The sequence below is a fragment of the Brassica napus genome, chromosome C3 (assembly GCF_020379485.1).
Source record: "Brassica napus cultivar Da-Ae chromosome C3, Da-Ae, whole genome shotgun sequence".
Classification (NCBI taxonomy): domain Eukaryota; kingdom Viridiplantae; phylum Streptophyta; class Magnoliopsida; order Brassicales; family Brassicaceae; genus Brassica; species Brassica napus.
The window spans coordinates 62,079,836-62,096,056 of NC_063446.1; the positions used below are offsets into that span (position 1 = coordinate 62,079,836).

At 36.4% G+C, this 16,221-nt stretch overlaps 2 protein-coding genes across 2 annotated transcripts; one reads left to right on the forward strand and one right to left on the reverse strand.

Annotated features, from left to right (window-relative positions):
* Positions 1-555: 555 nt before the first annotated feature.
* Positions 556-2,811, reverse strand: LOC106360908 (adenylosuccinate lyase). Its single transcript, XM_048749853.1, is given in 10 exon segments — positions 556-1,049; positions 1,127-1,195; positions 1,272-1,339; positions 1,342-1,372; positions 1,447-1,483; positions 1,485-1,655; positions 1,657-1,716; positions 1,808-2,016; positions 2,109-2,291; positions 2,710-2,811. Coding segments are annotated over 10 exon segments (1,143 nt in total). The 3' UTR covers positions 556-836.
* A 6,431-nt stretch (positions 2,812-9,242) lies between these two features.
* On the forward strand, positions 9,243-10,259 carry LOC111200066 (CLAVATA3/ESR (CLE)-related protein 2-like). The gene has a single exon (XM_022690743.2). The coding sequence runs from the start codon at positions 9,836-9,838 to the stop codon at positions 10,073-10,075; it is 240 nt and encodes a 79-aa protein (XP_022546464.2). The 5' UTR covers positions 9,243-9,835; the 3' UTR covers positions 10,076-10,259.
* Positions 10,260-16,221: the final 5,962 nt, after the last annotated feature.

Genomic DNA, 16,221 nt, shown 5'->3' on the forward strand with positions numbered 1-16,221 from the left:
TGTTTGTACTTTTTATGAATAAATAACAATACTGTTGTTAAAAATATTGAAGGGATTGAGACCTAATATACATCCTACCAACTCTAAAATAAACCTAATGATTTTTTTTTCTGAGACTAGACATGATAGTGTTACAAAAAAAAAAAGAAGACATGATAAACATATGTGTACATGTAAAAATGGTAACAATAAATAGAACTACGTAGATCTTGTAAACTTTATTTGACATGAGACATGGTAAAACGTATGTGTTCATGTAAATGGTAACAATAAATAGAATTACGCATGTGAGTTCAGTTAGCTCGGATGGTTTGATTTTCTGTTAATTCGGTTGACATAAGTTTTACCAAATTAATCCGAAATCAAGTTTGGTTCGGAATTCAGTTAGTCCAAAATTTGAAAATTTAGATGAAAATTTTGATTTCGGTTAAATTTAGTTTAATTTTCTTGAAATTTCAAATAAATTCGGTTTATTTTCGTTAGTTCAGTTATTTCAGTTTAAAATTTGGTTGGGTCAGTTCGAGTTTGAGGTATAGTTTGGTTATAATTCTGAATGACTATAAACTCTGAATATGACAAAAATTCCTAATCAATTTTGTTTACGGGACAATGTACTCAACTACTCTTTGCATTTTACATTTGCCTGGATTTTGATTAACAAACACTTGATTATAAAAAATCTAAACCAGTCAAATGAAGTGGAACTCAAAACGACAACGTAGAACTCATCAATCTGACTCTTTGTTCTTCGCTACTTCTTCCTATTTCATTTGGAGAAGAGTAATAGTACAACAGCACAACTTTATCACCGATATGATCACTGATCATCATCACTGTCACAAGTGCAGAGCTTCATCGACGGCCAAAGCCAACGCAGCAGCAGCACCAACATATGTGTGTGGAGTTAACTTCAAAAGTTGAGATTTTGCTTCTGCAGGCAAATCCAAACCTTTTATAAACTCTCTTATACTTTCTTCATTCACAGCTCTCCCTCTTGTCAGCTCCTTCAGCTTCTCATACGGCTCCGGAACTCCATATCTCCTCATCACCTTTAAAGACAATACCGTGAATCAGTGAGATACATGGAAGTAGCTAGATCGTTACAAAAGAATCGAGAGAGATTTACAGTTTGTATGGGTTCAGCGAGAACTTCCCAAGTTTGATCCAAATCTTCTTTTAACCGAGCTTCATTAATCTATAAACCAAGAAACATTTTTAGCCCAATTATGACAAGTGAAAACCTTTCTTAGGGGATACGGTAATAATAATACCTGAAGCTTCCTGATTCCCTGTATGGCGCTCTTGTAAGCAAGAAGAGAGTGTCCTAAAGCTCCACCATGTTTCTCAATACAGTCGAATCGGTTAAGTCACGCTGCACATTTGTACATTTTGTTATCAGGCTCCCATTGCTCTAGAGAGATATACATAAGGATACAATGCTCAAACCTGCATTCGAGAAACGGGAAACTTCATGCTGAGAAATAAGCTCAGCGTTAGCTTTACCTAGGTTCCCTTCACTGTTATCAAAGTCAATAGGATTCACTTTGTGAGGCATTGTGGATGATCCGATCTCACCAGCTTTAGTTATCTGCTTAAAGTAACCTAGAGATATGTAGCTCCATATATCTCTGTCGAAATCAATTAAGATAGTGTGAACTGGCTGATTGTATTAAGAGTCTAGCCATATAGTCATGAGGCTCAATCTGCAAAAAAAAAACAATGAGAACCAATCACTCAGTCAATGATATATGCGGAAAAATGTAAATAAAGATAAAAACTAATAGTAAGTATATACCTGAGTGACGTAGGGTTAAAGGTTAATCCGAGAGAAGTAACAAACTCCTCTGCAACATGAGGCCAGTCGATATTAGGATATGCTGAAATGTGAGCGTTGTAGTTCCCAACGGCACCAGCAAATTTTCCCTTGATCTTAGTTTCTGAAAGATATCTTCTCTCTTCACTTAACCTCACAGCGAATATCGCCATTTCTTTCCCTAGTGTTGTAGGTGAAGCTGGCTGCATCATAGTTTTGACATTGCTTTAACAAAGGGATGGATAAAAACGAATTACTGTAGAAAAAAATGGTGTATTTATCTTTGGAGATTGACCTGGCCATGAGTTCTTGAAAGCATGGGGACATATGCAAACTCCTTAGCCATCAGAGAGATTGACGTGATCAGGTCATCCATGGCTGGAAGTATAACCGAGCTAAGTGCTTCTTGAAGCATCAAACCATGTGATAGATTGTTGACGTCCTCCGACGTGCAAGCAAAATGAAAAAACTCAAGAACCTGAAATGATTCAAAAGACAGAGAAACTTAACCCAAACCGTAAGAACTTGGACCATAACAGGAGCCACAGTTGGAAGCAAGCAAAGGTTCTACAGGCTCTACATATGTTTCCAAGCACAAAAGGAAGCATGGAAGAAGACTTGTAGGCCTGTTATTGCCCTTGATGGAGCCTTTTTGAAATGAGACATCAAGGGACAGTTGTTGGCTGCGGTTGGAAGAGATGGAGACAATAGGATTGTCCCTATTGCTTAGGCTGTAGTGGAGATAGAGAATGATACAAACTGGGATTGGTTTGTGAAGCGTTTGGCCTTGGATTTGGGATTGGAAGATGGGAACGGCTTTGTTATAATGTTTGATTCTTTTTTCTGATTTCTTTTTTTTTTCTGATCTTGTAGGGATTAGTGAAGGCAGTTCATACCCTCCTTCCAGAAGCTGAGCATAGACAGTATTGTCGCCATATATACGAGAACTGAAGGAAAGGTGGAAAAGATCTAAGGTTACAGAGGTTCTTCTGGTTCATTGCTAGGAGCTACACTCCTGGTATGTTCAACTACAACATGGACGAGCTTAAGAACTATGATCCTGGCGCACATGCATCTCTGATAAAGACAAAGCCAGAGACTTGGTCTAAAGCTTTCTTCAAGATAGGCTCCTACTACAATGATAATCTGAACAACTTGTGTGAATCCTTCAACAAGACCATCAGGGAGCCTAGGAAGAAGCCTCTGCTAGACATGTTAGAGGAGATAAGGCGCCAATGTATGACTAGGAACTATAATAGATCTAAGATGGCTAAGTACAGGAAGACTAGGTTCACCCAGAAGACACATAAAGAGTTAGACAGGGTTGAGGAGAAGTCAAAAGAGTGTAGTCTGCGTTGGGCAATTGGGCCAGAGACTGAGGTGGAGGATAAAGACCAGTCATATGTGGTGAATTTGGAGAATGAGACTTGTGCATGTCGAAGCTGGCAAATGAATGGTATTCCTTGCATCCATGCTGCTAAGGTCATCCTTGGTGTGGGAAGAAAACTTTCTGAATTTGTTGCTCCTTGCTACACAACCTCTAAGTGGCGTGAAACCTAATGTTTTGGGATCAGACCTGTAAATGGGATGATAGAGTGGCCTCATGCCAATAGATTAGGTGTGATTCCACCACCTAATCGAAATGGCAAGCCTGGTAGACCTAAAAACCATGATCGAAAGAAGGGAACCAATGAGACAATGTCTACTACCAAGCTGAGCCGTGCGAACAGGGTAATGACATGCTCTAATTGCAAAGAAGAAGGGCACTACAAGAATACATGTCGGAAGGCTTTTGTTCAGAGCCCACCTAAGAAACCAAGAGGCAGACCAAGGAAATATTAGGTTAGGGTCTTGGTTAGGGTCTTAGTTTTTTAGCTATCGGTACTGTGTCTTACAATTCATTTATATGTTACAGGGACTACATTTTAGCGAGTCACAAGCTCAATCATCACAAGCTCAATCCTCACAAACTCAATCCTCACAAGCTCAAGCATCACCATGGGAAGTTCCTCAATCTTCACAAGGTCAATCCTCACAAGCTCAACCATCACGATGGAAGTTCCCCAATCCTCACAAGCAACCATCACAGACAACAGCGTGGGGAAGTTGGTTCTTTTAGATCAATATTAAATATGCTTTTGTTGTGTGTCGTTTATGATGGTGTTTCTGTCTGAATGTTTTTGGAACAAGAACTACCTTTTTTTTTCTCTTCCTGCTGTTTTAATTTGAAACTCTCAATGAAGATAGTGTTGGTTATTATCTTTGTGTTTTCATCATGTTGTTTATCTTGATGGTATGTTCATTGCTGTGTTCATTTGTCCTTCTATAAACAATCAAGAAGTAAAACATAAACCTTACTGAAACATAGTTTTAAAACCTTATTGAAACCATTACCATTACATAAACAGAGTCTCCTAGTAGCTATTCGAAGACAACCCATCTGCTTTGTCAAACATGATCAACACAAGACATATCACAACGCCTAAACAAACCAACCAGAAAACCCACTTTCATGATCACATTCGGCTTCTTAAGTTCATTGCTCGCCTCCTGACATCTTCTTTCACTCTTTCCCACGGTTTTCATGCTTTCGATCTCCATTTTAATTTCATAGCATATGATCTGATGCAAAGCACTCAACTTTTGGCAATGCATCTTGAACCTCTTCGTAGACAGCTTCATCTACCCATTTATACAAGTGATCCTAGACACAAATCATGAACACAATCTTTATGTTCAAACAATTTCTCACTACCTAGCCATTGAAGCTTTATATTCAACAATTTCTTAAACACAATCAATTGCAATCAAATTAAAACACTTACATTTTGAAACGTTGGGCATCTAAAGAAAGTTCTTCATGGATTGACCTTCGTTTTTGATGTGTATATCCCAGTTCTTCGACCACACCCGCATTGCTCCGGGATACCACGAATTCCCATCGTATTCACAGACGAATCCTCACAACCCGAACTCATCATGCGATACTCGAAGAAGGAAAGGTGAGAATCGAGATTCTTAAGGACGAGATCGAAGAGAATCGAGTTCGAATCGCGAACTGGATTTATGATTTTGGGAATTTAGGGTTTATACCAATCGGAGGAGAAAACGCCGTCGTTTCTTTTTGATTCATTTAACTCGGATTCAAAGAGAATAAAAGAAACTGTGTTCGTAAATCTATTGCAAAGTCCACTAGCTCAGTGGCCAAAACCCCTACCATTAAACCCGAGTGCACGAGTTCGAGCCGATGGAAGCCCATCTTTTTAATAAAAAAAGCTATATAAAACGCGTCGTTTCATTCATTTGTCTTTTAACTCGGAGTCGAAGAGAATAAAAGAAATTGTGTTCGTAAATCTATTGCAAAGTCCACTAGCTCAGTGGCAAAAACCCCTACCATCAAACCCGAGTACACGAGTTCGACCCGTTGAAAACCCATATTTTTAATAACAAACCTATATAAACGACGTCGTTTGTCTCTAATCAGACAAAGAGATGAAACGGCGTCGTATACTTTAACACCCAAAATTAACATCCGCTTATTTATCTGTTAACTCGGTTAACGGTGTGTTAATCTGGTCAGTCAATCGTAAGTTTCTTAATAAACTAAAAAAGTCAATAAAAGTTCACGGTTTTATTGGCTAACCCATATGTCCAAGTTTCTTTTGGCAATTTCCGCAAAATTCAGTGTTTTTATGGTCGAATTTTCAATAAATACATCATACACACTAGTATTTAGGGTCCCACCAATTAGTGTACATTACCTGGAAAAACAATTTTGGGCTCGAAAATAATACCCAATATAATTAGTAATTATAGGCCCAACTTTGAAAAATTGAATTTCTGTTAGAAAAAAAAAACAAAACCTGGTGGTGGTTCCCTCCTCTTCTTGCCGCACACTCTAAATCAAATGGCGCGTAAAAAGCTAGTCTTCTAAAAAATCTCAGATACATCACTTCCAAATCAAGTTCAAAGTCCCTCCTATTCACACACTTCATATACACTTCTTCAGTTCTTCCTCAATTCCATCTTTCTCCTCTTTCTTTCTCTCTCTAGTTCTTACATTAATGGCGGTTCTAAATCCAAAACCTCAAAACAACAACAAAGAGAATGTCTCACACTCAAAGATGAACACCATTTCTGTCGAAGTCCCTCTTGATTCTTCTTCATCCATTGACAAAAACAAAATCCAAATTAGAATCAGAAGAAGACAACCTCTTAAAGACATCACAAATCTCTTTGTCTCAGCATCACCATTGCCCTCTTCGCCCACTCTATCATTTTGATCCCAAGTGCATTAAGGGAAGATCTGGTGTTGGTCTCAAGACTGCTGCTACTTCTTCTAAATTATCTTGTAGAAATTTTAGATGATTTTCTTATTTTGTAATTGGTATCTATCGATACCATGCCATTAACATTCATGAACCCAACACACAAGATATAGTTCCACATGAGTCTTTCTAGGTATTTTATCCTTTAAATTTGATACTATTTCTTATTCGTTTCGATTCGAAAAATCTAGATATCTATAATTATCCGGAGCAAAAACAAATATTAAGAATCAATACCGGAACAAATCGAAAATAATAAATTTTAGGAGGCGGATATCCGCTCCGCTTCGTCTCTTTACAAATAAATGAATGAATATCTATAATTAAATATAGAGTTTAAAATTTATAATTTTATATAATTATTTATATTTTAACATATAATTTATATTAATTTATTTAACAAAATTATATAAAGTTATTTAATTGACAATAATATAAAACTACATTTTCATAAATTTTGTTGTTTTAAAAAATTGATTTAGTTTTGAAATTAACGGATCATATACCTCCATTAATTTTTACTTGTTATTTTATATTCTATAAAAATATGTTTTGAAAACGACTTTTAGATTTACTTGTATTAAGTAACGTGAATGAAATATCTTTAAATATTTGTAAATGTCTTTAAATATTTGTAAATATCCATAACTTTTTGAATATCTGGTTTTCTAGATATTCATAGTTTTTCGGAGCAAAGCAATTCAGAAGTTTATATATCCTTTAAATACAAATCAAATCACAAAGACTGAAAATTTTGCTATTATTTGCTTCGTGCCCACCTCTTACATATGAGTATACTGGTTTACTATTTTTGCAGAATTTATTTTACAGCATCAGAATAATTATGTTTCTAACTTCGATAGATGGAACTGTATATACATGTGAATTGTTTAACCAGGAATATTTGAGATAGAGATAAAGTTAGTGACTGTAATTTCAACCCAACTGAGAAGTCAACCGAATTCAACTGTAAATTAATATGTCGTTAATTTTTCAGTAGATAATATATATATATATACTAAAATAAAATGATTATTATTTTCAAATTATATAAGTTATTAGATATATATATATATATATATATATTTACTTTAAAATGAATTATTATTATTATTCAATAATTTTATGAGAGTTATATACTTATTTTAACCTTTTCAATGCTTAAGAGTAGTAGACTTATTTCAGCTGGTAGATTATTTATTTTAAATATTTTGTTTGTTTATGTAGTATATATGTCGTAGATTTACTAATGAACGTGTTATTTGTATTTTTTGATGATTATGGTATCCAGATGTCTCCAAAAAAAATCTGATTATCGACTAATGACCACCGTCCACCGGAAATCTGGGTATAGCCTGTCGAAGAGTCTGCCGAAAGCATCCAGAGAAGCTAGTGATCACCTCATGTTAATCCACCAGTTGTCACACGCAGCTTATATATGGACTTCTTCATATTAGACCCAAAAACCCCTCAAGATAATCACCACAAATCTACTAGTAGCCGTGTTTCAAACTATGCACATGTCGGGTAAAACCCTAAAGTGTGACCCTTTTGTTTGCTACTACACCACTAACGCGTGGTTATGTTATTTGTATTTTCTGTCAGTTTTTGCTCTATTTTAAAGAAATATACATATATATATCATTTTTTTGTCAGATAGTGAGTCTATTTCATATGTAAATGTCACTAACATGATGTAGTGATTTACTGATGTGTTGCATACATTCTGCTGACACCGTTTTTGTTGAAACCTGGATTTGGATAAGAAAATGCTTCAGTTAACAAAAACGTATTACAGTATAAACAAGTGTGATTAGTTGGAAACTTATCCTTCAATTAAATTACTCAACCTCACCTTGTGGAATCGTAAGCTACACTTACCATCCCCTGACAAATGCAATAAACATTATAATACATTTTCTCGATTATTTTGGCCTGAAACTTCATTTTAATATTCTTCCTTGTAATGAAATCTCCTGATGAATCAAATGAATGAATATAAATATCGAAAATCTCCGACTCCCAATCAAAACTAATACAAACCTTAAGTGCTCTTAGCCTTTGACTTCATTTTCATATTTTACTCCTTCCTTTTCTTTTTCTATCTTATATTGGATTTTCATGAATCACTCTCCTCGTCCATTGTCAATTTGTCACTACTCGTCCATTGTCAATTTGTCACTACCTTGTAATGAAATCTCCTGATGAATCAAATGAATGAATATAAATATCGAAAATCTCCGACTCCCCAATCCCAAACTAATACAAACCCTAAGTGCTCTTAGCCTTTGACTTCATTTTCATATTTACTCCTTTCCTTTTTCTTTTCTATCTTATTGGATTTTCATGAATCACTCTCCTCGTCCATTGTCAATTTGTCAATACCTCGTATTATTATTAACTCTCTCTCTCTCTCTCTCTCTCTCTCTCTCTCTCTCTCTCTCTCTCTCTCTCTCTCTCTCTCTCTCTCTCTCTCTCTCTCTCTCTCTCTCTCTTCTCATACATAGTGCGCATGCATATTTATATGACTGTCGCTGGATGGATAGGGACGGTCGAGTTAGAGATGGGTAAGTTTTGTTATTATAGATTTCTGCTTTATGGACATATATAATTTATTATAATTAGCGCTCGAAGCCGGCTCTTATCGCTCTTTTTGATAGACCAATGTAACTATATTATAAATTCATATCTTTTTTCTCGTAAAATAAGATTCATGATATATTTCTTACTTTGATGATGTAATTACGGAAAACGATTGGATAAATGGATAGACTTTTATCTTCAAGGTTATTTCGAATAATCAACATTCCATTAATTCATTGTTTAGTTTTGTTTACTTAATTACTTTTGGTTTTGTAACTACTTGTTAGTCGTGGTGACATAACATGATAACAACATAGCGAGTATTTATGATCATATTCATAGCTGATTACTTAACAAATATTGACACACCGTGAAAAGATCTTAATTCAATTCGGAACTCCGACGTAAATGCTTAAAATAAATTTATCATATTGATTGTAAGTAAGTACCAGTCGTTTTACTCTAGTGATTTACATGGAAATGAGGAAATCTATTCTCACTTGGTGCATTTTAACCACCAAGCGCGATTATCCACACAATTTTTGGGGTATAAAAATCCATCCTAGAGACAAGGCCACCTACAAAATCAACGAGTGTTTACAAATGGATCGCACATGAGTCTATAAAGGGCTTGACCAGTCATAGGCCCCAGCACAATAAGTATATATTAAGATGTCGTTCGTATTAAATATTTGTACTATACCGTAATGCGGCGATCTTTATCATTTTATATTATTCAAAGCACTAATTTGCACTTTGAAAGTCGCAAGAGTCACTTGCTAAGATGGTTGCAGCATTGATATGATTATTATAGATGTTTTTGGTAATGAAGAAAAATGAAGGCAACGAGAAAAACCGTCGTCAGTGACAACGCACGCTTGCACTTGCCATAAGCACTCAAGTCCTTAGCTAGCTTTAACCCATCTCCACTACCATTACTAGAAACCCATCCAGTAAAACTCTATAAATAGAAACCCTCCTTGGATCTCTTCTTTCCTCATATACACTCTTACACACCGCGTTATCTACTACACTACAATTGCAACTCATCTCTCTCCCTTTCTATTGCCTTTCTATACATAGAAACTAGTTGCAACATACTGTAACTGTAATGGCTAAGTTGAGCTTCTCCTTATGCTTCTTGTTGTTTCTTCTGCTAACATCAGTCGCCATGGGAAGCCGTCCTCTTGAGCGGGCTCCAGTAGGGGTGCAGGTGAGAGGTCTAAACCATTCTATTAAGGCTAAGAGCGCGACTGCACTGGATGGTCAAGCTTTAGGTAGCAGCAACAGCAGCCATGGAAAAACTCCAGAGCGGTTAAGCCCTGGAGGACCCGACCCGCAACATCATTAGTTATTTAGGATTTCCTTTATAATCAAGTGAGTTGTTCTCAATTTCTTTGAGATTTGTATTTCTTATCAATAATTTGGTTGCAATGAATCTGTTTTTTTCTTTTGTAATAGAATTATGAATTTGGGTTTGTAAGATTATTACAAAGTATAACAGTTCTGTTGATATAATATTTGAAGTTTCGTTATCGTACGTTAGATATCTAAATTTCGTTATTTTACCTTTTTGACTAAACAAGGACCGTATTATTATCCAGTATCCACAATTTATAAAAAAGAGTTTCCGTCTTTATTTTACTACTACTATTTTGTGCATTTACGTATATAGCAAACGCAAGGTATGAGGTTGATTTAAATGGTCATGCATGTAGGATGCTGTCGTATGATTACATCGTGTTCCTTGACTAATGCTCTTGTTTCAGGTTCCGGAACCAAGTTCAAGCGTTGGTCTACTGGTAATCGAATAGGTGCAAGGGAATTAGTTTAGTTAAGCTTTACTCACGCTTGTGTGCTGAGTAAACTTCTTTGTCATTGTAAGCCTTTTTTATTTTTTTTTGGGGCTTGCCTTGACCCATGCTGTTAACAAACCTTAGGTGCAGTAGCTTTTGTTCACTCAAATTCTAATATATCTCTTGCATCATTATCCTTAATGAAATTCACATACTTATCAAAAAAAAAATGATTACATCTGTTTACGTCGATTATGACTAGTATGTTAAAAAAACAAAGTTAATAACAATGGATTTCATGCAGTGACTGTGAGATTTTTGTTAGATTTATTGAAAAATAAAGACGTTTGGAATATATAGTATAACTAATTCCCATTACAATGTTTAAAAAAAAAAACTAATTCCCAGTACATATTAATAATAAAAAAAAATCTGAACATTCGCTGCAGAGTTTTTGAATAAGCATGTAGTCAGGCCGTCTCAAATTATTTATGGCCCTGTTCAAAAACTATTATTGGTATATTAAACAATGTAATAGAATAGTTTAACAGTTTATAGTTCTAATTTTATATATTTGATGTCTCTTTTGAAATGATAAACTCTAAATTTAGTAGTTTACCTGAAATTTAAAGCCTTAAACCATAATTTATATTTGGGCAAATCTCCAAAATAGCACATTTCTAAGTTTATATCACAAAAATAGCATTCAAAAACTAAAATGACCAAAATAGCACATTTCTAAGTTTATCCTTTGAAAATTTTAATTTTTTTATTTTTCAAAATTTGAAATCTTATCCCCAAAACCTCATTTCTCAACTCTAAACCCTAAACCCTAAACTCTAAACCCTAAACCATAAACACTAAACCCTAAACCCTAAACTCTAAACCCTAAACCCTACACTCTAAACCCTAAACCCTAAACCCTAAACCCTAAAATCTAAACCCTAAACCCTAAACTCTAAACCCTAAACCCTAAACCTTAAATCCTAAACTCCACCCTTTAACTCTAAACCCTAAGTTTGTGACTTTTGATAAAACATTAAGTGCTATTTTTGTGACTTTTGACCTTGAGTGCTAGTTTGGGAACATAAACTTGATTTAGTGTTATTTTTGTCATTTTCTCTTTATATTTTATATATTTATTTTTAATTTTTTTTTTTACTTTTAAATTTAGGTCATGTTCGACCGCTCCACTTGCTCATGCTATTAGTCGGCCTGCATGTAGTATAACCACATTTCAAAAATAAGAAAGATATGAAACCAGAGAACACCATACAAAACCATGTTATTTTGTTGTTATTGCTTCAGTTAGATTTTTCTTTCGTAAAATTTTTACACATTATATGAAAATTGATTTACATAAAGATAAATGCAGTTTTTTCCAGTGCAAGAATAAACTTTTTAGAATACAACATATATATTTTAATTAATATTCTATATTGTCTATATACAGACTTTAAGTTCTGTCCATCATTTTTCTGAGCATTTGGTCCATCAGTTATTCAAAAATAGATTTAAAAATAATATTTATCGAAAGGTCTGTTTATCTTGATAAATCATGCTTTACAGTTAACCAAACACCTAATACTATGATCACCCATGGATGCTGGATCATGAGTGGAAAAGACAGATTCCTATGTACGTAAATCATATGTAAATCATGCTTTGCAGTAAACCAAACACCTAATACTATGATCTCCCATGGATGATAGGTCATAAGTGAAAAAGACAGATTCCGATGACAGAAATTAATTAAGAGTAACCGAACATTTCACACTTATCTTATACAATAAAGGGGGCTTTTCTCCATCCTCTTTGCGCCACATCACCATGGAGGGAGGGGCAAATCGCGCCACGTGTCAACACCTGATTGTTCTGTGTTTTTTTTTCTTGGTTTTGTTTCTTACGTTTTCTGATAGGGAAGTGTGAACTGGGCTTTATAATATTTGTGCATGAAGCCCAGAGTGGAGCCCAGGGCTTTATACCAAGAGGACAGAGATACATGTTTCCATCCGATTCAACGACAAAACACAAATCACTGAGATTGCAGCACAACTCAACCCTTTCCCTGGCGAGATCTTCCGGTTCCGTTCTTATGGCCAGCTGCTCTCCTCGCTTGCATCACCAACACCGAGTTACTAGGTTGTCTCCTACCTTTTTTCCAACGCTGTCCTCTTGGTATTGCTGTAAAAAAATCTTTGTTCCCCCTATCCTATGCAGATGTGGTTGGTGAAGTCAGGAGAAACAAGCAGTAGAATCAGGGGGAAGAGATTAAGAAGAGGCAGAAAACATGGAGAAGAAACTCTGCAGCAAGGATGGAGAAGATGGGGATGACTGAAGAATTGATAGTAACCGCTTCTATATTAACCCAAACACAAAACATTTTGTAAGCTCGATCTGCCACTCACTTTACTATGAAGGCTTTCTGATTCTCTATTTCTCCAGTTAAACTAATTGATGATCGCTAGGACGCTATGATGGATCATCCCATGATTCTCTGGTTTCTTCTTTCACCGCCTTGGCTGCATGTCTTAACAAAATCTGTTTTAACTTTCGTAATCTTTTTGTAATGGCTGCTGTAATGATTACTAATTGGGCTTCCCTGGATTTAACTAAGAAAACACTGAAATGAGCTGGACTGTAATGCTTTTTTTAATAGAATGACATCTTAAAAAAAAAACACTAACATTTCTATTATTCATAGAATACACACACAACAAATTAACACACTCTATCAAAAAAAAACATTACAAAACAAAACCAACCAGACACGTAAATTCCTAGAGATTTTATAAAAATCTAGAAACAATGGTGACTGAATGCCATGATAAATAAATACCCCGTCTCATTAATCTACAACTCCTAACCACTATCCAACTATGCAAAGAAAACCACTAAATACAAGAGAGCAACTAAATATTGCACATCGGTGTTTACCAAGCAGTTCGACAATCCCTAACACTATCTCTATCAAGAGAGCAACCTAAAACAAACATCCGACAATGAAACCCATGTTACCCACCAGTTCATATCCCTTTTAAAATCACTTCCCTCTTCATTTAACAAATCCAATTCTATAAAACTCACAGTTAAAACAAAACCTAAACCTCATACACATATATTTAGTGACGAGGTCAATATCATTGTAGTCTCATACCCCACAACCCTATTTAGTTCTGTCACCCTCCCAATTATCACAACCCCATACACCTCACCTCCCACACCCCTAGCCCCCATTCCATCAAAGCCCAACAAGCCTGAAGGTATTCATTGCAGGGAACCACCATGTATCTTCCCCGGTGGTTCACACGTAAGGCCACCTTAGTCCTGTTTCCGTACCCCCGGACCACACCAACTCGTTCGTCGGAACTAATTCCTAGGAACCCCAAAAATCTTCTTGTTTCATTTCGTAGAAACTACCCCCATCGGCAACGCTTTGAGGGACGGAATTCCGAGGAAACCGGAATACCGCAGACCCACCTCCAACGATTGTGGAAATCCTCTGACGGAATTTCCGACGGAATTTTGTCGGAAAAGTCCTCGGAATCCGAACGGAGTTCTCCCGATACCGAGGTAGAACTTCCGTCGGGATAATTCCTCGGAAGTTCACCGATCGACGCGAGCGTGTTTTTTTTGGACATATATACATCGATCGAAGGAGTATACCGACGGACTTTTTCCTCGGTTTATTCCGAGGAAAGGTTCCCTCGGTATATTCGAGGGAGGGATCCGTTCCTCGGAATTTTCCGAGGGAGTTGTCCCTCGGAAAATTCCGAGGGAAATGTCCCTCGCTATATTTTAAAAAAAAACGGATCGATCGATGCGTTTTTGTTCAAAAACGCATCGATCGATCTAGATGAAAAATATAATTAATTTCCTCGGAATGTAAAAAATATTAATTTTTTGAAAAAATAAAATTTCTGAAATTTAAATTCGAAAATATGAAATTAAAAGTAAAATTGAAATCATATTAATTAATATTCAAAGTTTCACAAAAAAAATAAAACATTCCGAGATTGGGGAAAAAAAAAACTACGGGTCTGGCACGTCCGGGAACACCTCGTTCGGGTACATCCTCTGCATCATCTCCATCATTTGCTGGTTCAGCCTCCTCTGTGCCTCATAGCCCGCCTGTTGAGCCGCCATCTGGGTCTCCAACAAAGATATTCGATCATCTTTGTCCTTCAACTGAGCCGTAAGTACTTCTGGATCAACAAAGGGCGGTGGTGCAGAAGAAGGAGGAACCGACCGGGTGCGACGACCCAAACCGAACAAACGTCCCTTCTTCTTTGGAACCGACTGAATAGAAAAAAGCCAAATTTAGAAATTTAAACCAAGAAATAAATGAATTGAACTTTAAAAAAAAAGAACTTACGGATTCAACGATTTCGTTGATTCGAAACCGGGACAAGTTGGTCGAAGCCGTCGAAGCGTCATCCTCGGTTTGAAGCTGAGACACTTCGTCTACCACCTGAGTTTGGACCAGGTCGACCACGTCCCTCACAAGACCGTCATCAATCTGGCCGGTCTTCTTGTTGGTATACGCCCTCCTCATTAGGGCGAGATCATCGACCGGCTCGCCATCATTTTCTTCCGCCTTGAAAAAAAACATAAAATTAAAGAAACATTAGAAATTAGAAGAAATGCACAATAAATTTAAATTCTGAAACTCAAATAATTGAAGAAAAAGCGGTTGAACTTACCATGCGATCTCCGAGAGTGGCAATAGATTGAGCACCCAAGTTATGCTTGTAGATGCCCTTCCCTTTACGGTCGCTCCTGCGGTTGGTGGAGTTGGTGGAAGAAGTTTCTTTCGTCTCCTCCTTATCCCAATGCGCACACAACTCCTTCCAGACCGTGTCGTTCATCGACTTTGGGACCTTTTAATTAAAAAAAAGAAAAAGTTTAATAAATTAAAAAATAGTTTAATAAATTAAAAAATTGTTTAATAAATTAAATCGAACCTTATTGATTTCCCACTTCTTCTTCCACTCGTGGATCTGCTTCCCATAGTTGTCCATTACTTTATGGACGAAGTGGTGATAGATAAAGAGCGTCTCATCGGAATTCCAGTTGAACTCTTGCTGAAAAAAAACACAATTAGTAGAAAATTTATATTAAAGATTAAAAATATAAGTAAAAAATTAGAATACTTACCGCAAAACTGACGAAACCACAGAACCTGCTTGTCGGTTGGGAAGTGAGTGAAAGTCGGATGTCCACTGTCGAGGGCCGAGTACATCATACGGTTGATCCATGCGCTGATCCCGTTCCCGGATCGGTTGAACCTTATTAAAAGAACAAACGGTTAATAATGAATCCAAATTTAAAGAAAAAAAAATGTTTAATTACCATGTTTGACCCCGTCCATGTGGATACGGAGTGAGATACGGAAGATGGTCACGACCGGGCTGTTGAACCAACTCCGCAACCCTCATCACTCCGGAGGACCCGGAGGAACAGGAGCGGATGCAGCAGCGGGAGCGAGAGGAGCATGAGCGGGTGCAGCAGAGGGAGATGTATGGTTGGAGCTGTGGGGCGAAGGGGAATCCTGAAAATGGCTGGAATCCCGAGACTGGCTCCCCGTACCACCACGACCACGACGCTGTCGAGGCCGGGTCTGATCATCATGAGACCTGTAAATTAAAAAAATATATTTAATAAATACAGAAATATATAAATTAATTTTTTTATTAAAAAA